Raw genomic sequence first — 27329 nt, forward strand, 5'->3', positions numbered from 1 at the left:
CCAGACACACTTGTTCTTCGATAAGGTCTAAATATAAAGTACAGGCGCTCCCCAGTTTACGATGGGGTTATGTTCCGAGAAACCCATCGGAAACCGAAAATATTGTAAGTTGAAATGCATTGAATGCGCGCGATCAAGTGGCCGGAAGTGAGCTGTGGCTCGCCACAGGTCGCTGCCGTTCGCAAAGTCAAACTCGCGCGAGTCGAAGCATCGTAAAGCGGGGAACACCGGTACTAACGGATGTGATACCCAGCCCTCTGCCAGTCATCTAAACAATAGACAATAGGTGCAGGAGGAGGCCATTCGGCCCTTCGAGCCAGCACCACCATTCAATGTGATCACGGCTGATCATTCTCAATCAGTACCCCGTTCCTGCCTTCTCCCCATACCCCCTGACTCCGCTATCCTTAAGAGCTCTATCTAGTTCTCTCTTGAATGCATTCAGAGAATTGGCCTCCACTGCCTTCTGAGGCAGAGAATTCCACAGATTCACAACTCTCTGACTGAAAACGTTTTTCCTCATCTCCGTTCTAAATGGCCTACCCCTTATTCTTAAACTGTGGCCCCTTGTTCTGGACTCCCCCAACATTGGGAACATGTTTCCTGCCTCTAACGTGTCCAACCCCTTAATAATCTTATACGTTTCGATAAGATCCCCTCTCATCCTTCTAAATTCCAGTGTATGCAAGCCTAGTCGCTCCAGTCTTTCGACATATGACAGTCCCGCCATTCCGGGAATTAACCTAGTAAACCTACGCTGCACCCCCTCAATAGCAAGAATATCCTTCCTCAAATTTGGAGACCAAAACTGCACCAGCTGATACCCAGCCCTCTGCCAGTCATCTAAACGTTGGCGACTGCCGCATACCTCGAGCATCCGTGACCCTCAACCCTCCATTCCCCAGACCCGTCCTTACCTGAACTCACTCCGCCACTGGCGAGCCTTTCTCCCGCGGTGTCCCAGACTCCCTGGGGGAATTTGCCGCCTTCTCGCCTCCCCATGCGGCGGGCAGTGGAATCGCCGGTTGTCTCCAGCTGCAGTTTCCCCTCCGAGCTGGTCCCACTAGTACAGAGAGCGCTCCCCCACCCCGGCTGGGACGGGCTCTCACTCCGGGCGCGACCCTGCGCGTCGGCGTTCCGAGATGCGGCCCTTGGTGCCGAGATGCGGCCCTCCGGCCCGGATGACCAGCTGCCAGGTGGCTCTCCACGGGTCTGACCTTCCCTCCACCCACTGCAGCTGCTCGGGCTGCGGCCCACGTCTCCCGCCATCCCACCAGAGTCTCCCCGCTCTTCCGCGTAGGGAGAGGCCGGGAGCTCACGAACCCGACTCCCCCCGAGACTCTGCCCCACTTCCACACCATCGCTGGGGGCCATCGTCAGTGTAGCATGCGGAGGGAGGCTGGGGAAATTCTCCCGGTCCATCCAGTGTCCAAGGAAAGCTGGTGACTCTCCAGCCCTGACATCACCCTGGTCAAGAGTTGGTGGTTGTGCTGCATGAACACTTTCAACGCCAGGACCATTGCAATCCACATCACTGCAGTCAAGATCTGCGTCCACTCCTTCAATCTCAGGGTTGCTGTGACGTGGGATATTCCCTTCCAGGTGAGATCGTTCTACAACATTGCCAAGAGCTGCGGGCTCTGCTCCAAACTCATTGTCAACACGACCCTGATCACGGTGGTCAAGGGACGATGGTTCCACTTTGGCGACAGGTTGAATCTCCCCATCTCTACGGCCCAGACCATTGTCGTCAGGGGCTGATGGATCTGAAATATCGACAGGTTCATCCTCGTCCTCACTGAGACCCGGATAGCTGTGGTGAAGAGCTGGAGGTTTGGCAATGCTAACAGGTGGAACCTCTTCATCAAAGTTCCCATCATTGACTTCACGAGCCCACGGCTCTGCTGGGTCGAGGCCGACGTTGCCGTCTCTCTGACGTCTCTGTTTGTGCTGGGGAGCAGAGGGCTCCAGGGCAGTAACAGGTTCAATCTGACTGTTGGTGCAAGCAGGAGAGCTGGAATGAGGGGCCGATGGATTGGCCAAGGCAACAGGTGCACCCCCGGCGTCGGTCCAAACGAGATGCGCTCCATTAAGACCATCCGTGCCGCTGCCGTGACCCGGCCTCCCGCAGCCGAGAGCTGATGGTTGCGCTGCACAGAGACCACGCATGCCCTCGTAGCTCTGATCCAGGTGATCACGGTCAGAACGGGGCAGTTCTGTTGCAAGGTCAGGAGGGTGAAGACTCAGGGCAGGTAAATGACCGGATGCATCTGGGCTGCATCTGCCATGATGAGGCAGCCCGACTGGAGCATTCACAGCCAGGCCGGCGGGAGGAGATGAACCTTCCTGATCTGTGCTGGCGTCTCGGACACATTCGACCAGGGCAGGGCTGCGTGGTTTCAGACGTGTGCTAGGTCGTCCCAATAGCAGATACTCCCTTCCATCACAAGCCATCTCCTCAGTCCCACCAGCACCACACGAGGTCCCCTTCAGCCCCAAGCCCTGGCTTTTGCCATCCCTCGGCTTCTGGAAGGGGTCAGCAGTGGTAGGACACTGAAGGAGGGGCAGAGACCCCCTTTCACCGGGACTGGGACCCTCGGCCTTCTCCGAGTGAACCCGGGCATCCTGAGTAAAGTGGAAGGAAGGAACATTGCCCTCAACGACGGAGCGCACTTCGACCTGGACGTCTCCTGGGCCGATGTGAGATGCGTTTTGACTGGCGTGGGGGGAGCTACTGACCACTGCTGAGGTAGAGCCCCTGCCATTGGATTCTGACTGATCAGTGACGTTACCACCCTCCAGCACAGGAAACATTACCGGATCACCGCCGACTCCATGGTGCAAACCCATCTCAGGCAGGCTGGGTTCTGTGGCCATCGAGAGGAGAGAGCCATTAGTCACAGGGATAAGGTCCGGGTCTTGATGAAACAAGCAAGACCTCTCAAGTTGCACTTCCATCCTCTGAGATACATCCGGAGGGGAGGGCTCCTGGCGCTCCTTTGGCGCCTGACCTGGTTCCGAGCCCGGGCAGGCGGGTCGCTGACCAGCAATGGAGGATATTCTAGTCTGCTGCGACTGGTCAAATGCCTCAGCTTCAGGCTGGGTGCTCCGAGCTGCGAAGAACTCCTTCACCAGCCTTGCCACCTCATCATGTCTGGTGGCCACCGCGAGCTTGGGAACCCGCTGCTCCCGGGCCAGTCTGTACTCCGCGAAGAACTGGCGAACCAGCCTCCCGACGTAGTCGTCTCGGTGGTGCCGAGACTCTCTGGAGACAGGCTGCCGACTCGATTTCCTCCCCTCCGCTGGCCTCGGCTCTCCGGCCCCCGTCTCTCGAGGAGAGCACTTTCTTTTGCTGGGCCCTGCGGCTGAGGAACCGCAAGCTGCTTTCCCACTTGCACGAGGTCTCTTCAACCCTCGGTGCCCCGGGCCCTTGTGTCTCCAGCTGTCTGCAGCCTCCCGCTCCTCTGACACAGGCTCTGAACGCCCACGGTTCAAACATTCTGGGCTCAAGCTGAAGCCCGCGGAGTCGGCTACCAGGCCCGACTGCGGGCTCTCACCAGTTTTGACCTGGCTTCCGCCCACACCTTGGCAAGACTCTTCCATTGCTCCTGACTCTGCGCCAGGCCATTCACCATCTCCAGACCTGGATATGGCCTGGCCCCGAAAGATCCCAGGGGCTGGTACCCCAGGGGGCAACGGTTCCTGTCCTTCACTGGGCGAGCTGGGCTGAATGACTTTGGCCTGTTCAAGCACACAGATGCTCACAATCTCGGATCTGGGCTGCCCCCTTGCATTCGGAAGCCCGCACTTTTCCAAAGGGTCCTCAATTGGATTTGCTGGTGTGAGTTGCTGTTGCAAGCCTTTGTCCGTATCACTTGAGTGAGGGGCAAGGTGATGGCCGCACAATGGTGTCATTAGAGCTCCAATGGTGTCCTTCACACTGGGGATGGTAAACTGACTCAACACGTACACCTCTGTGACACCTCCGCCCAGTTCCACCTCCGTCCCAAACTCCCCACCACCGCTGCCATTGTCCTCTTCGGCAATCCCCTGCGGATCCAATCCAGCCTCTTGGCTCAATCCCAGGGGCTCCTCAAGCGGGGCGGGGACTGGGGTTGAGTCGCTGTTGTCCTCCAACCGCTGATCCTCTTGAGCTGGCTCTTCAACTGAGGCCTCCACCGCTTCGGAGAGCTCTTTTTGAGGGAGGTCCTTGTCCAGCAGGAATTGTTGGTTGGGTTCCAAGGCTGCCAGTGTCAGGCCACTGGCTGGTCCGGCACTGCCGGAGATGGCCGTTCCTGGAACAATCTGATCGCAAGATGGGGGCTGATTGGGTTCAGCGCTGGGGCCATCGCCGTCGGCCACAGGGCTCGAACCGTCTCCCGTGACGTCACTCCTCGAGTCGTTTGGAACTTGGGAGCTGGGAAGCCACACGTCGTTCCAAGCCTCGGCGAGGCTGTCACTCCCGATGGAGCCCTCGCCAATCTCACATCGCGAGCCCGGGCCTGCGGTGCCCGTCCCCAGCCTTTCGTTCAAGCCCTCGCCGTGCCAACCGTACCTCCTCTCGCTTGCTAAACCCCGGGACTTTCCCAAAAGCATGGGCGGAGCGGCCTTGCGGTGCGCCCCGAGCTGTGCTTGCAGAATGTCAGATACCCAGGGTGTCTCCTCCCGCAACGTAGTCCAACAAACTCTCTGGAGGTGTTGTGCCTGTGAAGGGGATGCTCCTGACTTCCACTCCGGACCTTGCCACCACTTCGTGTCGTCACCCACGAGTCTCCCGTCGAGCGGATCTCCAGGAATGGGCTTCTCTCCTGCACCGGCCAACCTCTTGCCGAGGTTTCCCGAACCACCGGCCTCCTGCACAGTGGTCGGCGAGGTGGGAAGAGAGGTGTCTGGAGAACGAGCCCCTTGCTCCTCTCGGGAATCTGGATCCCCGGGGCAGGGGCGATGTAACTCTGGCTCCAACATACTCCCAGTGGATCCAAGCTCACTGGAGCCATCAGACAGGTGACCACTTCCATCGTGTTCACCTTCTTCCCGCTCCACCCCAGCAGATGCATCCACTTGCTCAACCGCAGATATGGAAGGTGCCGCCATGTGGCCCTTGCCCTGCGATCTCATGCTGAGATCTTCCAGGTGCCCGTTGGCATCATCGGCAGACCCCGCCACGGACTCTGCCCGCCTCTCTCCCTCCTCCTCCCCTGCACAGGGTGGTGAGACTGGCACTGCATCCTGGTGGATCGCAGCCTCCTGGGAGTTGCGGTCGCCGGGCCTGCCTCCTGCCAAGTCTGCCATTGCCATGCAGTCCGATGAGAACGAAGAGCTCCCGGAGAGCCTGGCCTCGGTCACTCCGCCTGGCCTGGCCAGGCCAATGCCGCCCGCCCTCTGCTCCCAGCGGTCGGCAAGCAGGCCGTCCCCATCGCCGTCCACCGGGCTCCGGGCTGGTTCCCGCCATTCCTCCTCGCTCGACGCCGAGCCTCCCCACCCCGCGGCCTCCGATGGCAACTGCGTCTCTGATGCCAGGAGCCACTCGTCGGGGACCATGTCATCGCTCCATTCGGGATCGGCGTCCCCGCCTCCCACCGCTGCCCTCGTTTCCACCGTCGTCGGCGTTCCGGCCGGCGGATCTTCGCCGTTCGGGAGGGTGCCGCCCCCCGGCCAGACATGCCTCCCACCGGGACCAGCCACACCAGCAGCCACGACACCTTCCTTCCATCTCGCCAAACGTTCCGCCATCTTGGCCTCAGGACCCTGCGACGTTGAGATGTCTGCTTCGGCCTCAGCCGCCCCGGGGAGAGCTGGAGGCCACGTTGCGGTGACACCGCCTGCACTCCCGGAGACGGTGGGATCTAGCCGGGCCGGGGTGTCCACCCCCTCTTCAGGGGCTGCCCGCAACGTGGGGGAGATACCTGTTCTCCCAAGAGGGACGGCGGAGGTCTCAGCTCCCCCCTGAGCAACGGCGTCCGGTGATGAGAGGGGGCCGTCCGGCAGGCCACAGACGGCGGGAGACCGCGACGCGGAGATAGTGGCTTCCCCCCGAGATACAGTGGGGCCCCGTAGGCCAAGGCTGCCAGATCCCCCCTCAGGGACCAGGCCAACCTGAGAGGGAGTGGCATCCGCGCTCACTTCAGGAAGAGTGGACAGCAGTGATGGGGGAGTGTTGGCTTCCCCCTCACAGACGGGGCGAGCTTGTGGATCAAGACTGTCACAGATAGTGGGGGCGTGTGGAGCACGACTGTTCAAACCCCCATCCGAGACGGTGGGACTTTGTGGAGCAAGACTGTCAGAGACAGTGGGACCGTGTGGACCATGACTGTTCAAATCTCCATCCGAGACGGTGGGACTTTGTGGAGCAAGACTGTTCAAATCTCCATCTGAGACGGTGGGACTTTGTAGAGCAAGTTTGTTCAAACCTCCATCCGAGACGGTGGGACCGTGTGGAGCAAGATTGTTCAAATCTCCATCTGAGACGGTGGGACTTTGTGGAGCAAGACTGTTCAAATCTCCATCCGAGACGGTGGGACTTTGTGGAGCAAGACTGTTCAAATCTCCATCTGAGACGGTGGGACTTTGTGGAGCAAGACTGTTCAAATCTCCATCCGAGACGGTGGGACTTTGTGGAGCAAGACTGTTCAAATCTCCATCTGAGACGGTGGGACTTTGTGGAGCAAGACTGTTCAAATCTCCATCCGAGACGGTGGGACTTTGTGGAGCAAGACTGTTCAAACGTCCATCTGAGACAGTGGGACCCTCCAACCTGTGGGTGCTGGATCCCCACTGAGAGACATCGGGACCCTCCAATCTGGGGGTACAGGAACGACCAGAGGTAACAGGACCCTCCAATGTCGGGCTGCCAGCTCCCGGTTGAGAAACAGTGGCACCCTGTTGGGTCGAGGTGTCGGCTCCCTCTTCAGAAAGAGTGGAACCCAGTGATATCGGGGTACAGGACGCCCTCATGGAGACACTGGAGCTCTGCAATGTCGGGGTGTCGGAGACAGAGGGACCCTCATTGCTGTAGGATTCTCCTTCTCCTTCTCCTCCCTCTACGTTGTCACAAGTGGGTACCCTTTCTGGGCACTTGGGGGTCCCCGGATGACACAGCCCACGCCGCCAGACTCCAGGTGTGGCCCCACACCCCCATGGGGGGGTGCCAACTACAGTGCCAGGGTCTCCATCAGCCTCTGGCGCCCTAGTTTGACCCAGGGGCGCAGGGGGTAAGCCGAAGCCTTTGGTGCCCGAAGGCTGACCCCGGCCTCCCACCACGCTCCAGCCCAAGCCCTCCACTCCCGCTGGTAGCTGGGCGTTGGCTCCAGATGTAGTCCTGTTCGTGACGGTCTCAGAGACCGCCGCTGGCTGGTCCAGACTCTCCTCGGCTTTAGGCCTGTTGCCCGCGTTCTGACCCACCTCTGCCTGGGCTGCACCTGAACCCTCGCCCTCACCAAGCGCTGGGCACCGTCGGCCGTCAGCGCCTCCCGCGGCGACGGTCACGTAGCCCGGCACGCCGCCGGGCACCACCGGCTCTTCCCTGGGTAAGTGCTCCCTGCATCTCCGCTCTCCGGCCTCTTCCATCGCCCTGGGCATCAGACTCTCAGTCTGCTGGGGTGGGCCGAGGGCAACAGCAGTCTCGGAGACCACGGTGGGAGGGGAGGGAGGCCGGGTGTAGGGCGGGCCTGCAGCCGCAGAATCGGGGCAGCACACAAGGCAGCAGGTCATGCCCATCGTCACGGGAGCCCCCACACGACTTCCAGGGGGCATGGGCTGCCCGCCCGCCGAGCCCTCTTGCTCCAGCGTGGTGCCGAGGGTGACCATCGAGGCAAGGCAATCCAGCCACGGCCCCCCATCCACTCCACGGCACACAGGCTCAATGCCATCGTTCATCACCGCAGCCAGGGTCAAAGCCTCAGTGGGCTCCAGCTCAGGGCGTGCCTCCACTCTATCGGGGGGAGATACCTCCCCTTGTACCTCCAAATCTTCACTGACCGGTCCAGACGATGCTGGCGACACCGGCTCATAGATAACAGTACACGTGTCCAGCTCCTGTGACACGCCTGCTTCCGTGTCCCATGATCCACCCGTCTCCGGTGAAGTGTCCACCTCCAGTTCCCGTGACACGTCTATTTCAGTGTCCCATGATCCACCCGTCTCCGGTGAAGTGTCCACCTCCAGTTCCCGTGACACGCCTGCTTCCGTGTCCCGTGATCCATCGGTCTCCCTGGAGGTGCCCACCTCCAATTCCCGTGACACGCCTGTTTCCATGTCCTGTGATCCACCCGTCTCCCTGGAGGCGTCCACCTCCAGTACCCGTGACACGCCTGCTTCCGTGTCCCATGATCCACCCGTCTCCGGTGAAGTGTCCACCTCCAGTTCCCGTGACACGTCTATTTCCGTGTCCCATGATCCACCCGTCTCCGGTGAAGTGTCCACCTCCAATTCCCGTGACACACCTGTTTCGGAGTCCCGTGATGTTCCCGTGTCCAGTTCCCATGATGTGCCCGCGTGCATCTTGTGGTCAGGGGGCTCCACCTCTGTGCGTGTCTCCACTCCATCGGGGGGAGATACTTCCCGTGGTATCTCCCCATCTTCGCCGACCGGTCCAGACGTGGCCGGTGACACGGGCTCGTAGACAGCGTCACACTGGGAGCAGGTCGGTGGAGCACTGGTCTCCACGTCTGGTGAAGCGACATTCCTTGCCGTTGCGGGTCTCACGTTGACCGCCTCAATTGTCCACCAGGCACATTCAGGCACCGGGTCAACTTCCCAACTCTTCCTCGCGTCCAGGGAATGTCCAACCTCCTCGCCACCACCTCTCGCAGAGGGGACAAGCTTCACAGAGGTCTCCTCCGCACCAGAGTCTGTGTCTGCCCCGTCACTACCACTACCCTGATCCTCGTCCACACGGGCGATACCCAGCCCGGCCTCACAGAACCCTTCCGCTTGCCCCACCGATACCATCCCAGGGCCCACAGAAGCGGGCAGGCACGTCGGCCCTTCCACGGGAAGCAATTCACCGTCACCACCGAGCTCATCTCCCCGCGTGTCCCTCTCCCGTGATGCGTCCATCGCCTCCCGTGTCGTGCCCGCGTCCAGTTCCCGTGACGAGTAGATCGTCTCCTGTGACATGTTTGTCACCAGTTCCTGACACCCATTCGTGTCCAGTTCCCGTGACTTGTCCGTCTCCCGTGACGTATACATGTCCAATTCCCGTGACTTGTCCGTCTCCCGTGATGTACACGTGTCCAGTTCCTGTGACTCGTCGTCCGTCTCCCGTGACGTACACGTGTCCAGTTCCTGTGACGTGTCCGTCTCCCATGATGTACACGTGTCCAGTTCCTGTAACATGTCCATCTCTCGTGACGTACACGTGTCCAGTTCCTGTAACATGTCCATCTCTCGTGACGTACACGTGTCCAGTTCCTGTGACATGTCCATCTCCATCTCCTGTGACGTGTCTGTCTCCATCACCCATGACACGTCTGTCTCTGTGTCCCATGACTCATCTCTCTGCATGTCCGTATTCAGCTCCTCTGATGTGTCCATCACCGGTACGCGTGTTACATCTGCCTCCGTCTCCCGTGAAACGCCCATCTCTGGCGACACGCCCGTCTCTGGCGACACGCCCGTCTCTGGCGACACGCCCGTCTCTGGCGACACGCCCGTCTCTGGCGACACGCCCGTCTCTGGCGACACGCCCGTCTCTGGCGACACGCCCGTCTCTGGCGACACGCCCGTCTCTGGCGACACGCCCGTCTCTGGCGACACGCCCGTCTCTGGCGACACGCCCGTCTCTGGCGACACGCCCGTCTCTGGCGATACGCCCGTCTCTGGCGACACGCCCGTCTCTGCTGACACGCCCGCCTCCATCTCCCCTGGCACAGGTTTGTCCCACGGGTCAGCTTTCCGCACAGAATCGTCCAACTTCGTCCGTTTGGCCCAGGCCGTGTCACAAGCCGATTCCCCACCTTCCTCTGGCTCTAAACACTCAGAACGTCCCACAGATGCAGCTTCCATCTTGTCCCCAACAGGAAACTCCATCAGCAACCCCAACCCTTCCCTGGTGTCCACGTCAATCAAACTCCCATCTCTCCCCCTCTGTTGTGAGAGAACGCTTGAAATAGGGTCAGGCCAAGAATTTGATGTCTCCGTACACACACCCAACCTGGTGCTGGTTTCCATCAGTCCGACGGCAATGGGACTGCCAGGGGAAGCAGGTGGCAACAGCCCTTCATTGCCTGACCGCAGGTCTGGATCACCGCCCACAGTCCGAGGGTCATCTCCATCTCCGTCCCCACCCACAGCGGCCGGGCATTCAGTGTGAGGGTCGCTGTCCAAGTTGGCATCTACAGGTGCGCCGTTCCAAGCGGACAACTGCTCTGCTCCCACGGATACAGGACCCGTGCCACAATTGCTCAAAGGATGCAGTCGAGTTGTGTCTCCAGATCCGAGCCCGCTCCTCCCCGCGGCCGGCCCCTCTTGCAAACGCCCCTCCCAGCAGGGCAGGGGGAGCAGGGCGGGGGCCGGAGTCTGGCAACCGAGACGGGGGCCGTGGGTGGAGCGGGCGGCGATGGGGAAGTGCCGGGAAGGTATCTCCGGTGCCTGGGGCTCCGCACCACCGGCACCCTGAGCCGCCTGCTCCGTCCGCCGTGGTCCGGGAACCCACGGTGCTCCGGGCAAACGCACTGACCGCTGCCGATCATCGCCGACTCTGGCCGAGTTCTCGGAGTCGTCGTCGGTGCTGGATCCTCCGGACTCCTCCCCGGCCCACTGCCGCGCGACCGCCAGTCCTGACCGCGCTTCCGGTAATGACGGGGCAGCCGGAACATCCGGGAAACCCGCCCGCGCGGTCAGCCTGTCACACACCTGGCGGGGCAGAGAAATAACAAAGAGAAATGGATTACTTCCACACCTTGCTGGGAAGTGGAGAAACAAGGAACTGCAGATGCTGGTTTACAAATAAGGACACAAAGTGCTGGAGTAACTCAGCGGGACAGGCAGCATCCCTGGAGAACAAGGACAAGCAACGTTTCGGGTCAGGAACCCTTGTTCAGAGAAGTGTGAGCTATCCATGTTCTCTAGAGATGCTGCTTGACCCGCTGAGATACTCCAGCATTTTGTGTCTACCTTCAGAAATGTCATAGTTGTACTCACTCTCTCCAACATTCACCTCTCTGACAGTACCAGCTTATACGCACCAGCCAGCTTGTGTGTGTGTGAGGGTTTGCTGTACATACTCTTGCTGCCCTGCCCCCTAACAGAGATGACACATCACAATGTGTTTCACCCGATGTGAAGTTTGGGATGAGCAAAGTTATCAAAATGCTAACATTTCTTTTATTTCAATGTTACTTTATGTCATTTTATTTTAACGTTATTTCAATTTATTTTATGTTAATTTTTTTAATTTAATTTTAGTTTAGTGTATTTTTAGTTTCTTTTATTTTAGTTCAGTTTAGTTTAGAGATACAGCGCGGAAACAAGGCACTTTGGCCCACTGAGTCCGCGCCGCCCAGCGATCCCCGCACATTAACACTATCCTACACACACTATGGACAATTGTTTACATTTATACCAAGCCAATTAACCTTCAAACCTGCACGTCTTTGGAGTGTGGGAGGAAACCAAAGATCTCGGAGAAAACCCACGCATGTCACGGGAAGAACGTACAAACTCTGTACAGACAACACCCGTAGTCGGGATTGAACACGGGTCTCCGGCGCTGTGAGGCAGCAACTCTACCGCTGCGCCACCGTGCCGTCCTATCAAAATGCAGGTCAATTTGTTGCTTGTCATTAGCACTTTAGTTTATTTTATTATATTTTAGTCTAGTCTAGTCTAGGGATACAGCGTGGAATCATGAACCAAGTCCACACCGATCACCCGTTCACACCAATTCTATGTTAACCCACTTTCTCATCCCCTCCCTACACACAAGGGGCAATTTCCCAAGATGCTTTGGTAGGTAATGGTCCTTTGTAATTTATCCCTTAGTGTATGCAGTTAGGTGGCAAAAGAATCAAAGGGGAGCTGGAGGATACTAGAAACAGCAAGTGGCCGGGGTGGAGGGATACATCTGCACTTCCCGCTGCCTCGGGAAAGCAGCCAACGTGATCCAGGACCACTCATTCCCTCTTCTCCCTGCTACTATCAGCAAGAATATACAAAATTGTGAAAGCACGTACCACCAGACTTGGGAACAGCCTCCTCCTCCTCATTGTTACCAGAATCCTGAATGGGCCTCTCATGAGCTGGGGTGCAGTCCCGATCTTCCAACCTACTTCTTTGCGGATATTGGACCTTTTTCTCTAACCGTAACGCTCTAACGCGGCAACATTATACTCTGCACTCTGGATAGACTACAAAATGCTGGCGGAACTGAACGGGACAGGCAGCATCTCTGGAGAAAGGAATAGGCGACTTTTTGGGTTAAGACCCTTCCGAGATGCTGCCTGTCCCGTTGAGTTACGCCAGCAGTGTCTATCAAAGAATTTCATTACTCAGACATATGACAATAAAGTGTGTGTGTGTGTGTGTCTGAAATGGAACTGAGAGCATTGAACATTTGGATGGTGTATAAGATTATGAGAGGAATAGATCAGGTAGATGCAGAGTCTCTTGCCCAGAGTAGGTTGGGACTATCCCAACGTTTAAGAAACAGTTAGACAGGAACTTGGATAGGACAGGTTTGGAGGGATGTGGACCAAATGGTGGGACTAGTGTAGCTGGGACATGTTGGCCGGTGTGGGAAGGTTGGGCTGAAATAGGTGAAGTTACCATAGCGTTGCCGAACCTGGCTTCTTACCGGCGGTAGGGTGGAGGTTCTTGGCATCCCACCATGTTCTGTGCCTTGTTCCAGCTCACAATCACACAGCTCAAACTGAGGGAAAACAGAAAATAATAGCATCCTCTTAAAATGGTTAAAATGCATCCGCACTTAAAAATATAACACTGCTCTACATCCTCCCCACATGCTCTCCGATCCCAACTCTAGAAACTTTACGTAGAGTGGTGCTGGTGCTAATGGTGTGGGACTAGCGCCCACCGTTCCGAACTGAGATACGTAGAGGGGATATTGTTGGGGGGCCATCCGCTGAGATCATCCACTGTGTACAGACAGCACCCGTAAGTCAGGATTCAACCCCGGGGGTCTCTGGGGCTGTAAGGCAGCAACTATACTGCTGCACACCATGGCGCCCACCAAATGCTTCGGTCCATCCATACCAATAGCACAGCATCGGATGCACTATGTCAGGAAACTATTGAACAGAATCTTTGCTTGCTTGATTGCCATAATGTAGAATTCCTCCAAATTTAATACCCAGGCATGTGAGCGAGATTAAAAAAAGAGGAAAAAGAGCCGGGCGTTTGCGCGAGGCGTACAAAGGGGGTCAAAAAATTGGAGACATTTTGAAAATTTACACACAAAATTACCAGTTTCAAGCCTCTTTTAGTGAATTTCAAAGTACAAACAGACATTACAAAATAATGTGAATACGTCACTGTACACTAATAACATTTTGAAGTAAATTCGCACATTAATTGATAATCAGCCCAAAAAGGTGGTAATTGGCTTTTCTGCTGTTTTATATTTTAACCCCGTCTTAATTAATTTAGTTATATAATCTTGCACTTAAATTTAATATTTACTCATTACAGTTCCACCACTGATTTTCTGGCACTCTTGGTGCCAGAGCTTTGCTGGTTTATCCAGCAGGCCAAGGAAGTCGGCTATGGGTATAGATGTGCTGGCTCCAGCTGGGCTGGAGTTCCAGAGCCCCGGCCGCAGGTTGCAAATTCAATCCACCGATCGGCCGATGAGGTCGAGATTGGCTGCCTTGCCCAGCCTAGGTGCCACATTTTTGGGGAGACTTCCAGGGATTTCTCACGGAACCCCTAGCGACCTCCAGCGGAACCCTAATGTTCATTACAAGTCTGTACATCGTTTCTTTCCTTTTTTTTCCCCGATTCGATTTCTCCGTTGGTAAACGCGATTTCGGCAAAGTGGAAAAAGCGGAAATCATGCAAAAAGCTCGGAAAATTGATTTAAAAAACGTGGAAATCCGCGGAACATTCACATGCATGAAAGAGTGCAGTAGAGTAGAGTAGAATGGAAGAGGGCAGAGCAGGTACAGCACAAGAACAGGAGCTTCGCTCGGCCCACAGTGTCTGTGCCGAATACCAACTCTTATCTGCCTATCAATCCCTCCAGTCAGTTTGAAGGCCATTCTTGGTCACGTGTGCATTTCTTCTAATTCTGAAAGCATTACAGGTATATTGTTTCGTACTGACTTATATATGTCGAAGTCTATCAAGTGAAATTATTATATGTTACGCTGACAATGTTTGTTTAGGCTCAGAGGCCAAATATGACTGGTCACGTGTGTGGCCTCACACGGAAGCCATTTTTTTCGTGACCCAGTTTTCTCGTACAAACTCTGTGAATTTTTAAAAGCCAGAATGTTCATATCTTTAGCAGACGAACATTGTAGTTCTGTAGGTAGGAGAATAGCAATGAATAAGATTCCAAGATTCCAAGAACATTCCAAAAAATTTTTAATGCATTACTTTATGTGAATGACGTCTGGTCACGTGTGTGGCATTTTGGTGTGACTTTCCAAAAGAATGGCCCTCGAGTGTTGAATGGCACTTTATCCGTGCCCCCCATGATCATCCCCCCCTCAATAAGGTCGCCCCTCAGTCTCCTACACTCCAAAGAAAACAGTCCCAGCCTATCCAACCTCTCCCTATAACCCAACCTCTCTCTATAACTCGATCCTTATAACACAAGCCCAGGTAACATCCCAAAAGCATCTTAATTGCCGCCAGCATACCTGCCTCCACCACCACCCCTGGCAGCACGTTCCAATAGACAAAAGGTGCAGGAGGAGGCCATTCGGCCCTTCGAGCCAGCACCGCCATTCAATGTGATCATGGCTGATCATTCTCAATCAGTACCCCGATCATTCTCAATCCAGGCACTCGCCACCCGTCTGCTCCCCACGCATCGCCTTTAAACTTTGCCCCTCTCCCCCTAAAGCCATGCCCGACTGCCCATGATTGTTCCATCGTGGGGAGAAGGCTCTGGCCGTCTACCCTGTCCGTGCACCGTGATGAGCGAGAGGGTGAGCTCTCAGCAACGTTGCGATGCTCCCCGTTTACTGGACAGCTTCAGGCTGCAGATAGAATTCCAAGCAAAAGCATCTGAATTACCATGAAGTGAAACTCTGAGTTCGGCTGCCGGACCCTCTCTCCGAGCATCACGAGAGAGCTCTGGGGATGCCCGAATGTCACCGTGTCTCCTTCACTCAGGAGAACGTCACCTGGGATAGCACAGACAGAAAGGAAGACATTAACCAAGTCAAACTGTGCAGGAAGGAACTGCAGATGCTGGTGTAAACCAAAGATAGACACAAAAGGCTGGAGTAACTCAGCGGGACAGGCTGCATCCCTGGAGAGAAGGAATGGATGACGTTTCGGGTTGAGACCCTTCTTCAGGCCGTGTTAGTGAGGAGGTGGATAGTAGTTCAGGACTGCTCTCTAGTTGGTGAAGTAGGTAGGTCAGGACTGCTCTCTAGTTGGTGAGGTAGATGGTAGTTCAGGACTGCTCTCTAGTTGGTGAAGTAGGTAGGTCAGGACTGCTCTCTAGTTGGTGAGTGGATTGTAGTTCAGGACTGCTCTCAATCCCTATAACACAAGCCCAGGTAACATCACAAAAGCATCTTAATTGCCACCAGCATACCTGCCTCCACCACCACCCCTGGCAGCACGTTCCATGCACTTGCCACCCATCTGCTCCCCACGTATCGCCTTTAAACTTTGCCCCTCTCACCCTAAAGCCATGCCCGACTAGTTGGTGAGGTAGATACTAGGTCAGGACTGCTCCCTAGTTGGTGAGTAGATAGTTCGGGACTGCTCCCTAGTTGGTGAGTAGATAGTTCAGGACTGCTCCCTAGTTGGTGAGTAGATAGTTCGGGACTGCTCTCTAGTTGGTGAGTAGATAGTTCGGGACTGCTCTACAGTTGGTGAGTGGATTGTAGTTCAGGACTGCTGCCTAGTTGGTGAGGTAGATGATAGTTCAGGACTACTCTCTAGTTGGTGAGTAGATAGTTCGGGACTGCTCTCTAGTTGGTGAGTGGATGGTAGTTCAGGACTGCTCTCTAGTTGGTGAGGTACATAGTTCAGGACTGCTCTGTAGTTGGCGAGGTAGATGGTAGTTCAGGACTGCTCTCTAGTTGGTGAGTTGGATAGTAGTTCAGGACTGCTCTCTAGTTGGTGAGGTACATAGTTCAGGACTGCTCTCTAGTTGGTGAGGTAGATGATAGTTCAGGTCTGCTCTCTAGTTGGTGAGGTACATAGTTCAGGACTGCTCTCTAGTTGGTGAGGTAGATGATAGTTCAGGACTGCTCTCTAGTTGGTGAGGTAGATGATAGTTCAGGACTGCTCTCTAGTTGGTGAGGTACATAGTTCAGGACTGCTCTCTAGTTGGTGAGGTAGATGATAGTTCAGGACTGCTCTCTAGTTGGTGAGGTACATAGTTCAGGACTGCTCTCTAGTTGGTGAGGTAGATGATAGTTCAGGACTGCTCTCTAGTTGGTGAGGTAGATGATAGTTCAGGACTGCTCTCTAGTTGGTGAGGTAGATAGTTCAGGACTACTCTCTAGTTGGTGAGTAGATAGTTCAGGACTACTCTCTAGTTGGTGAGTAGATATTTCAGGACTACTCTCTAGTTGGTGAGTAGATAGTTCAGGACTACTCTCTAGTTGGTGAGTAGATATTTCAGGACTACTCTCTAGTTGGTGAGTAGATAGTTCGGGACTGCTCTCTAGTTGGTGAGTGGATGGTAGTTCAGGACTGCTCTCTAGTTGGTGAGGTACATAGTTCAGGACTGCTCTGTAGTTGGCGAGTAGATAGTTCGGGACTGCTCTCTAGTTGGTGAGGTAGATAGTTCAGGACTGCTCTGTATTTGGTGAGGTAGATGGTAGTTCAGGACTGCTCTCTAGATGCCAGATACCTGTCCCAGTACCCGTGGTGAACTCACCGTCCTGGCGCTGGTCGTTGATGTAGACACCATTGCAGCTGGAGTCGACCAGGCGGTGCTGGTTGATTGAGGGGGAGCGGATGACACGGGCGTGGGTGCGCGAGATGTTTTTCCTCAGCGACCTGTTGGCGGAACTCAGTACGTAGTCCACAACCTCGCTGTACCGACCAATCAGGGTGACCCGCTTGTAGAAGCTTCCGGAGTCGGTGGGGGTTGGGGAGGTAGAGAGAAGAGAGAAGATTAGGTCAGATTTTGGTGGCACAGTGACGCAGCGGTAGAGTTGCTGCCTCACGGCGCCAGAGACCCTGGGTTTGATCCTGACTACGGGTGCCGTCTGTACAGAGTTTGTACGTTCTCCCCGTGGGTTTTCACCGGGTGCTCCGGTTTCCTCCCACACTCCAAATACGTAGAGGTTTGTAGGTTAATTGGCTTGGTATAAATGTAAAAATTGTCCCTAGTGTAGGATAATGTGAACGTGCAGGGATCGCTGGTCGGCGCAGATTTGTTGGGCCTCAGACCCTGTTTCCACGATGTATCTCTAAACTAAATTAAAAAAGATCTCACGTCATTGACTATAAAACCTCCACGTCTGTGCTCTGACCAGCTAAACCAATCATCTACTATCAAAGACCTGATATACATCATACCTGATATACCTACATCATACCTGATATACACTGACAGCCTTCCTCTCTGCGCACAACTCCAACAATTTTAGTGTCATTTGCAAACTTACCACCTCAACAACATTTACATTCAAGGTGTGTAGGAAAGAACTGCAGATGCTGGTTTAAATCGAAGGTAGACACAAAACGCTGGAGTAACTCAGCGGGTCAGGCAGCATCTCTGGAGAGAAGGAATGGGTGATGTTTGGGGTTGAGACCCATCGTCGGAAGAAGGGTCTCGACCCGAAAGGTCACCCATTCATTCTCTCCAGAGATGCTGCCTGACCCGCTGAGTTACTCCAGCATTTTGTGTCTACCTTTACATTCAAGGTCACTCCGACGGCCCCTAATTAGACCAGAGACCGGGAGGATGGAGCCGGTGACCACGGCCTCAATGGGAGGGGGGAGAGGGCGGTAGGAGAGGGAACCGGGGTCGGGCCTACCGCCCCCCCCCCCCCCCCCCCCGAGGACGGCTGTGGGAGGGACTCCCGGGGAACAAAGGTGGACGCGTCAATCATAGAGTGATACAGCGTGGAAACAGGCCCTTCAGCCCAACTTGCCCACACCGACCAACATGTCCCAGCTACACTAGTCCCGCCTGCCCATGTTTGGCCCATATCCCTCCAAACCTGTCCTATCCATGTACCCGTCTAACTGTTTCTAAAACATTGGCATAGTCCCTGTCTCATCTACCTCCTCTCGCAGCTCGTTCCATACCCCCTGCAAAAATGTTACACGTCAGATTGCTTGTAAATCTTTTCCCCTTCACCTTAAACCGATGTCTTCTGGTCCTCTATTCCCTTATTCTGGGCAAGAGACTCTGTGCATCTACCCAATCTATTCCTCTCATGATTTTTACACCTCTATCAGATCACCCCACATTCTCCTGTGCTCCAAGAAACAGAGTTCTAGCTTGCTCAAGCTGTCCCTATGGCTCACACCCTCGAGTCCTGGCAACATCCACATACATCTCTGTACCCTTTCAAGCTTGACAACATCTTTCCTATAACAGTGCCCAGAACTGGACACAATACTAGCATGCAAACAAAGCTTTACACTGTATCCCAGTAAAATACGTGGCAATAATGAAACGATACCAATTTTCATCTCACGCTGTAATGTTTTACTCATTATTACCTGAAGGAATACTTGCTCCCTTCTGATCTATCTCTGCTTTAGATCAAGAAGATTTCAAGATCAATTTATTGTCACATGTACCAATTAAGGTACAGTGAAATTTGAGTTACCATACAGCCATACGAAGTGAAAAGCAACAAGACACACGGCCACATAAAGTAAAATTTAACATAAACATCCACCACAGCGGATTCCACATTCCTCACTGTGATGGAAGGTAATAAAGTTCAATCAGCTTCCTCTTTGTTCTTCCGCGGTCGGGGCTGTTGAACCGTCCGCAGTCACCGCTGCCGATGTCCGAGGCCCTCGCGTCAGGACAGTTGAAAACTCTCCGCGGCATGGAGCTCCCGAGTTGGCCTCTTCTTACCAGAGACCGCGGGCTTCACGGTGTTAAAGTCCACAGGCCCCACGGTTGGAGCTCTCCACAGTCCATCCTCGGCAAAGGGTCATAGCTCCACGATGTTAAAGTCTGCGCCGCGTCCGTGGCTTGAAGCGCCGGGCCGGTCTCCAGGAAAGGCCGCCAACGCCTCGATGTTAGGCCGCAGTGGGGACGGAGATACGATACGGAGAAAAATGTCACCTCCCTCGAGGTAAGAGATTGAACAAAGTTTCCCCCAACTCCCCCCCCCCCCCCCACACATAAAACAAACCAAGAAACACTAAAACATACATTAACACATACTTAAAATAACAAAAGCAGTAGGAAGGACAGACAGACTGTGGGCGAGGCAGCCAGTGCTGGTGGCGCCACCCGATGGAACTTACTGGACTTACTGCTTTACTTACTGGATGTAGTTGGACACGTTGGGCAGTGAGGGTCTACGTCCTATCCGCCGGAGATGATGTTGAGGGAGACCATCACTATTCACACGATGATGCACCATGGTCCCGCCGGGTAGCTGTTCTTCACATTCAGGTTACAGCTAGATAAAAACAGGATGGAGAGGTTAGGGACTGCAGCACCTTGAGATTGTTCCATTATTCAGTTGGATCAGAGTCCATCCACAAGTCACCTCATAAGTTCATCCGTGATGGGAGCCGAATTAGGCCAATCGGCCCATCAAGTCTACTGCGCCATTCAATCATGGCTGATCTATCTTTCCCTAGCTTTAACCCCATTCTCCTGCCTTCTCCAATACAAAGCTCAGAAAAAGAATTACTTTAAGTAGTAAGAGTTGCAAAGCTTCAATTATATACCGACTAACAACTATTCAAATTGTTTAAGTTATGGGTGTTACAGATAGGGTTGCCAACTTTCTCACTCCCAAATAAGGGACAATAAGTGAAGTCACTGCCCCGGCCCCATGTGACCTCACCCAGCTTGTGGCCACGTGCTCCCACTCCACCAATGGTGGCCACCCGGGCCGGGAGGCAGGTTGCTACGCAACTTCCATTAGGCTTCCGGGCCTACACTGTCTGGGTCTACAACGGCCCCCGGGGCTACACTGTCTGGGCCTACAGCGCCCCCCCCCAGGCCTAATACAGGACAAGGGTGGTCCCGTACGGCACAAACCAATTTAGCCCAATATACGGGATGTCCCAGCTAATACGGGACAGTTGGCAACCCTAGTTACAGAGCTAATTTATCTAATCCATTCGTTGTTTAATTTTCCCGGTGCATTTGAAGTTTAGATGGTGCAGGGAGCAGGGATTTCGATTTATAGACCACTGGGATCTCTTCTGGGGTAGGGGTGGTGACCTGTACATAAGGGACGGGTTACACATTAACTGGAGGGGGACCAACATTCTGGCAGGCAGGTTTGCTAGTGCTACACGTGTAGGTTTAAACTAACCAGTGGGGAGGGGGAGGGGTTGACAAATTGGGAGTACAAAGGATGTAGTTAAAGGGGAAGAGAGTACAGGAAAAGTAATGAAAGACACCCGAATTAATGGGACGGAAAGTTCTAGATGGGATAAGAGAGTAAGGTCAGGTGAAATAGGAACCGGTGTGATAAGGTAGATGAATACCGAATTAAAAGTGTCCTATATGAATGTGCGAAGTATAAGAAATAAAGTGGATGAGCTTGAGGCTCAGTTAGAGATTGGTAAGTATGATGTTGTGGGAATTACAGAGACATGGCTGTAAGAGGACCAGGGCTAGGAGCTGAATATTCAGGGGTAAACGTCCGATCAAAAAGACAGACAGGTGGGCAGAGGGGATGGGGTCGCTCTGTTGGTAAGGAATGAAATTCAGTCCCTTGTGAAGGGTGACATAGAATCAGAAGATGTAGAGTCATTGTGGATGGAACTGAGAAAATGTAAGGGCAAAAAGACCCTAATGGGGGGAGTTATGTACAGGTCTCCAAACAGTAGCCTGGATATAGGGTGCTAGTTGCATCAGGAGTTAAAATTAGCATGTAACAAAGGTAAGGCTACGGTGGTTATGTGAGATTTCAACATGCAGGTAGACTGGGAAAATCAGGTTGGTAATGGACCCCAAGAAAGGGAGTTTGTGGAGTGCCTCCGAGATGGATTTGAGCCGCTTGTACTGGAGCCTACCAAGGAGATGGAAATTCGGGATTTAGTGTTGTGTAATGAACCGGATTTGATAAGGGAACTCAAGGTAAAGGAACCATTAGGAAGCAGTGACCATAACATAACATGAAATGGTCATTTCATAACATGAAAAGTTATGTCATGTTATAACATAACATGAAAAGTTTTAATCTGCAATTTGAGAGGGAGAAGGTAAAATCGGAAGTGTCAGTATTGCAGTTGAACAAAGGGGACTATAGAGGTATGAGAGAGGAGCTGGCAAGAGTTGACTGGAAAGAGACCCTAGCAGGGAAGACGGTGGAACAACAATGGCAGGTATTTCTGGGCATAATCCAGAAGGTGCAGGATCAGTTCATTCCAAAGAGGAAGAAAGATTCTAAGGGGAGTAAGAGGCGACCGTGGCTGACAAGGGAAGTCAAGGACAGTATAAAACCAAAAGAGAAGACGTATAACATTGCAAATTTGAGCGGGAAGCCAGAGGATTAGGACTCTTTTAAAGAGCAACAGAAGATAGCTAAAAAGGCAATACGGGGAGAAAAGATGAGGTACGAAGGTAAGCTTGCCAAGAATATAAAGGAGGATAGTAAAAGCTTCTTTAGGTATGTGAAGAGGAAAAAAATAGTTAAGACAATTGTGGGTCCCTTAAAGACAGAAACAGGTGAATTTATTATGGGGAACAAGGAAATGGCAGGTGAGTTGAACAGGTACTTTGGTTCTGTCTTCACTGAGGAAGACACAAACAATCTCCCAGATGTACTAAGGGACAGAGGACCGAGGGTGAAGGAGGAACTGAAGGAAATTCATATTAGTCAGGAAATGGTGTTGGGTAGACTGTTGGGACTGAAGGCTGATAAATCCCCAGGGCCTGATGGTCTGCATCCCAGGGTACTCAAGGAGGTGGCTCTAGAAATCGTGCACACATTGGTGATCATTTTCCAATGTTCTATTGATTCTGGATCAGTTCCTGTGGTTGGAGGGTAGCTAATGGATTTTTTTGAGGATGTAACACGTAGAATGGACCAGGGAGAGCCAGTGGATGTAGTGTACCTGTACTTTCAGAAAGCCTTTGATAAAGTCTCACACAGGAGATTAGTGGGCAAAGTTAGAGCATATGGTATTTGAGGGTAGGGTATTGACATGGATAGAAAATTGGTTGGCAGACAGGAAACAAAGAGGAGGGATTAACAGGTCCCTGTCAGAATGGCAGGCAGTGACAAGTGGGTTGCCACAAGGCTCGGTGCTGGGACAACAGCTATTTACAATATGCATTAATAATTTAGATGAAGGAATTAAAAGTAATATTAGCAAATTTGCAGATGACACAAGGCTGGGTGGCAGTGTGAACTATGAAGAAGATGCTATGAGGATGCAGAGTAACTTGGACAGGTTGGGTGAGTGGGCGGATGCATGGCAGTTCCACTAAAATGTGGATAAGTGTGAGGTTATTCACTTTGGAGGCAAAAATGGGAAGGCAGATTATTATCTGAATGGTGTCCGGTTAGGAAAAGGGGACGTACAATGAGACCAGGGTGTCCTTGTACATCAGTCACTGAAAGTAAGCGTGCAGGTACAGCAGGCAGTGAAGAAACTAATGGCATGCTGGTCTTCGGGTGGAGAGGGACTATTTATTTCATACCCTTGAGAGATTTGAATTTGGACCAATTTTTTTAATCATGGATCAAAATTCTATAAAGCTCGCCAATGGCGGCAGTACGTACTAATAATAATATCACCTTATTTTTCACTGACACGAGGGACAAGACAGGGGTGTCCACTGCCCCCCCTCCTTTTTGCGATTACAATTGAGCCATTGGCTGTAGCCTTACGTAGCAATAAAGATATTCAAGGTATCACAAGGGCAGGGTTAGAACATAACGTTTCGCTATATGCAGACGATATGTTACTTTATTTGTCTGACCCTTCCTCATCTCTTCCTGCAGTTCTTAATCTCTTAAGTAAATTCGGCAAAATTTCTGGCTACAAAGTTAACACACAAAAAAGTGGATTGATGCCCTTAAATCTGGCAGCAAGAGAATCCCTTATGTACAGGTCACCACCCCTACCCCAGAAGAGATCCCAGTGGTCTATAAATCGAAATACGTACGATACGTACGATCCCGTTTAAAGTGTGCATGGACAAAATAAAATATCTTGGTATCTGGGTCACACATAAATTTAATGACCTTTTCTCAGCAAATTTCCCCCCTCTCCCGTCCTCTATTAAAGAGGATATTGACCGTTGGGATCTGTTACTTCTATCTCTGGCAGGTAGGATTAACACTATAAAAATGAACATATTGCCCAAGCTTCTTTTATTTGTTTCAGTGTATACCAGTTTTCTTAACTAAAACGTTCTTCATTTCCCTGGATAGAAAGCTTTCTTCCTTCATCTATCTATATACTAAAACTCTCGTTTGTTTGTTTGTTTGTTTGTTCCTGAACTACAGCCAAAACGGTACACGGTAGCGCGACAATTTTAGGCCCACCTTACTCACCGTCGTCCCTTTGGTGCCAATGGAAGAAGTTTCATTGAAATCGGTGTTATATTTTTTTAAGTTATTCCCATTTAAAGTTTAAATCTGTCTCCTAGGGAGGGATGGAGGGAGGGAGGGGGGTGGAGGGCGGGAGGGAGGATAAGGGTGGTTGAGTGGGAGGGGAGGGGAGTGGAGTGGGAGGGGGTTTATGGGAAAGGGGGAGGGGAGGGGGAAAGGTGAAGGTGTGTAGGAGAGGTTTGGGCCCAATGGCCAAGGGGTCTGTTCTAATATCACTCAGTTCCCTTCACAGCCCTGACACTTGGTGTAGTTTGGAATAAAAATAATCCACGTATACGCAAAGCTATACTACAGAGACCTCATCAGCAGGGAGGGCTTGGACTGCCAAACTTTTAGTTCTACTATTGGGCAGCAAATATTAAAAGTATTTCTTATCGGATGGAAAGAAATGTGTTAACCACTGTACCTGACTGGCTGATTCTAGAGAGAGACTCTTGTAATAATACCTCATTATTTGCCATATTATGCTCTGGTCTGCCATATCCAGAGCCTATTACCAAATACACTTCTAATCCAGTTGTTATTAATTCTTTAAAAATATGGAAGCAATTCAGACAATCCTTTGATATTTGTACATTTTCAATACTTGCTCCCATTGTAAGGAACCATGCATTCCTGCCACCTTCGACAGATGCTTCACTCAGTGCTTGGCTCAATCAAGGGGTCTGTTCATTTAAAGACGTGTTTATAAATGGCTTGTTTGCATCTTTTGCGCAGATTGTTCAGAAATTCAGTATCTCTAGGTCACACTTCTTTAGCTATATATGCAAATCCGCAGCTTCACATCTTCTAATATCACTCAGTTCCCTTCACAGCCCTCAGACACACTCCTAGACTCAATCAATTACATCACATCATCCAGAAAGGGAAAGGTAGGTGACATATATTCTTTATTAACGAGCGAAAACATGACAAGTCTTAACTCCCAAAAAGAGCAGTGGGAAGGGGATCTGGGTACGGAAATTTCAGACTGGTCAGATGATTGGGGGTATATACACATCTTCGATATGCATGAAGCATACTGTTATGCAGTTTAAGATTTTCCACCGACTGCACAGGGCCAAAGCTAAGCTAGCCCAATTCACACCCAATATAGATAGACTCCATGTGTGACCGCTGCAGGCAGAACCAAGCCATTTTAATTCATATGTTTTGGGATTGTCCCATGTTATCTAATTTTTGGCAATTAATATTCGATATGCTTTCCCAAAATACTGATGAATCCTTAGAACCATCAGGGGAGGGGGTGGGGGGAGGAGAGAGTGGGGGTGGAGGAAGAGTGGGGGTGGGGAGGAGGGCAGGGTGGGGTGGGGAGGAGGGAATAGTGGGGAGGAGGGAAGATTGGGGTGGGGGGAGATTGGGGTGCAGGCAGGGAGAGTGGGGAGGAGGGAATGGGGGTGGAGGCAGGGCTGGGAGTGGGACCAGGGGAGGGGCAAGTGGGGGTGCGTAGGGGGGGATGGAGTGGGTCAATGGGGGGAGGAGGGGGGGATAAGGGGGATCGAGTGGGGTGGTTGAGAGTGCTACATATTTATTATTACTTATTTATTTTATTTTTTTCTATGTTTTAGTAAACCCTGTAAAGCGTCTTTGAGTGTTTAGAAAAGCGCTATACAAATGTAATGCATTATTATTATTATTATTATTATTATTACACCAATACAGGAGAGGCTTTGGGTCCAGGGCTCACTCAGTCACACCCTCTCCCCTTCCCTGCCCCCCCCCCCCCTCTACGAGGAAGGGGCCCAACGGGTCCACTTGGTCTAGTAATAAACTAAATCTTCTGTCTTTTGCCACGCTGGTGGCCAGATGACGAATCTTGATCAGATGGAAAGATTGTAACCCTCCAACATTCACAGTGGATTAGGGATATGTTGCAATTTGTTAAATTGGAGATTAGGTACACTGTTAGGGAGTCAGCTGACAGATTTACATTGATATGGCAACCTTTTCTTAGTTGTATTGATGCTTTAGGCTCTGATAATTTTATGGTTGAGTGGAGTCTTTGATATGTGTGTATGTAATTAAGAGTGGAATTGAAGTATTAGAATAGTCCCTGATGTCTTAACATTCCGATTTTTCTGCTTCCCTCTTCTCTGTTTTTATGCGTGTTAGCGCCCAAGATAATACAGTGTACTGCTTTAAACCTCCAACAATTTATCTTTTTTTAATTTTTTTTATGCTTATGTTTATTTATTTACTTATTTTCCTTGCATAACTTAAGTTGAATGGTATTGTGGGTGGGGGGTGGTGGGTGGGGGGGATATCTATCAGTACTAATGTGTTCATGCATTGGATTGTCAAAGCTGTATTAATAAAAATTCAGAAATAAACTTTGTTCCAAAAAAATAGACCATTGGGGAGGTCAGAGTCGTGGAGCTAAACAGGACGCAAACAGGCCTTCCGGCCCATCATATCCACAATGGGCCAGTCCCATTTGCCTGCGATTGGCCCCGATCCCTCCAAACTCTTCCTATCTATGTGTAGGAAAGAACTGCAGATGCTGGTTTTAATCGGAGATAGACATAAAATGCTGGAGTAACTCAGCAGTCAGGCAGCATCTCTGGAGAAAAAGGGTGGGTGACATTTCAGGCCGGGACCCATCTTCAGACTCATAATGTGTCCAAATGTCTTTTAAGGGTCTAATCTATGTTTAGTTTAGTTTAGAGATACAATGCGGAAACAGGCCCTTCGGCCCACCAGGTCCGCACTGACCAGCGATCCCCGCCCATTAACATTATCCTACACACACTGGGAACAATTTACATTGATTTATACCAAGCCAATTAACCTTCAAACCTGCACATCTTTGGAGCGTGGGAGGAAACTGGAGATCCCAGAGAAAACCCACACGGTCACGGGGAGAACGTACAAACTCCGCACAGACAGCACCCGTAGTCAGAATCGAACCCGGGTCTCCGGCGCTGCATTCGCTGTAAGGCAGCAACTCTACCGCTGCGCCACCGTGATCGCCCGTAAAATTATTGAACACTGCAAATCATTTCCAAGTAGTCTGTCAATTACTTACCAGTTTTTCAGTTTTATTTTAAGAGATGTACTGCTCTCTATTGGGCCTGTTCCTGGCCTGTACTGTAGTGGTAGTTTGCCTCCTCAACCTCGACTCCAAGGGTTCCCAGAGGGGTAAATTTGCCTCCCCAGGGGGGTAAATTTTGCCTATCATTATTGTTATCTGAACTTAAAATAATAATGTTTAAAACAGTATTTTGAAATGTCCCCTTTGTCGGTTGCTTTATTATGGTAGAAGTGTGAACTCAAATTACTGAACAAAACAGGGTGGGGGTAAATTTACTTTCAAAAAGTTGCCAGGGGTAAGGTACTCTCTCACCCCCCTCCCATCCAATCCCATTTTTGGTTTGCAGCCTCGTGTTGTTGTTTGCCAAGATCATGAATCATTACCATGAGAAATGAAAGTGAAAGCTGGCAGGAGTAGGA

The 27329-nt window shown here is 52.1% G+C and overlaps 1 protein-coding gene across 1 annotated transcript in view; it reads right to left on the reverse strand.

Moving 5' to 3' along the window:
- Window positions 1-27329, reverse strand: part of LOC144608211 (uncharacterized) — a 78808-nt gene that overhangs the window by 48921 nt on the left and 2558 nt on the right. Inside the window, exons 2-6 of the mRNA XM_078425771.1 lie at window positions 19618-19754; window positions 17030-17223; window positions 15202-15311; window positions 12794-12868; window positions 918-10854 (exon numbers count right to left, since the gene is read on the reverse strand). Of these exons, the coding sequence (XP_078281897.1) occupies window positions 918-10854; window positions 12794-12868; window positions 15202-15311; window positions 17030-17223; window positions 19618-19715 (10414 nt within the window). The 5' untranslated portion in view covers window positions 19716-19754. The remainder of the gene's footprint in view (window positions 1-917; window positions 10855-12793; window positions 12869-15201; window positions 15312-17029; window positions 17224-19617; window positions 19755-27329) is intronic.

This window comes from Rhinoraja longicauda, chromosome 2 (genome assembly GCF_053455715.1).
Source record: "Rhinoraja longicauda isolate Sanriku21f chromosome 2, sRhiLon1.1, whole genome shotgun sequence".
NCBI classification, from domain to species: Eukaryota; Metazoa; Chordata; class Chondrichthyes; order Rajiformes; family Arhynchobatidae; genus Rhinoraja; species Rhinoraja longicauda.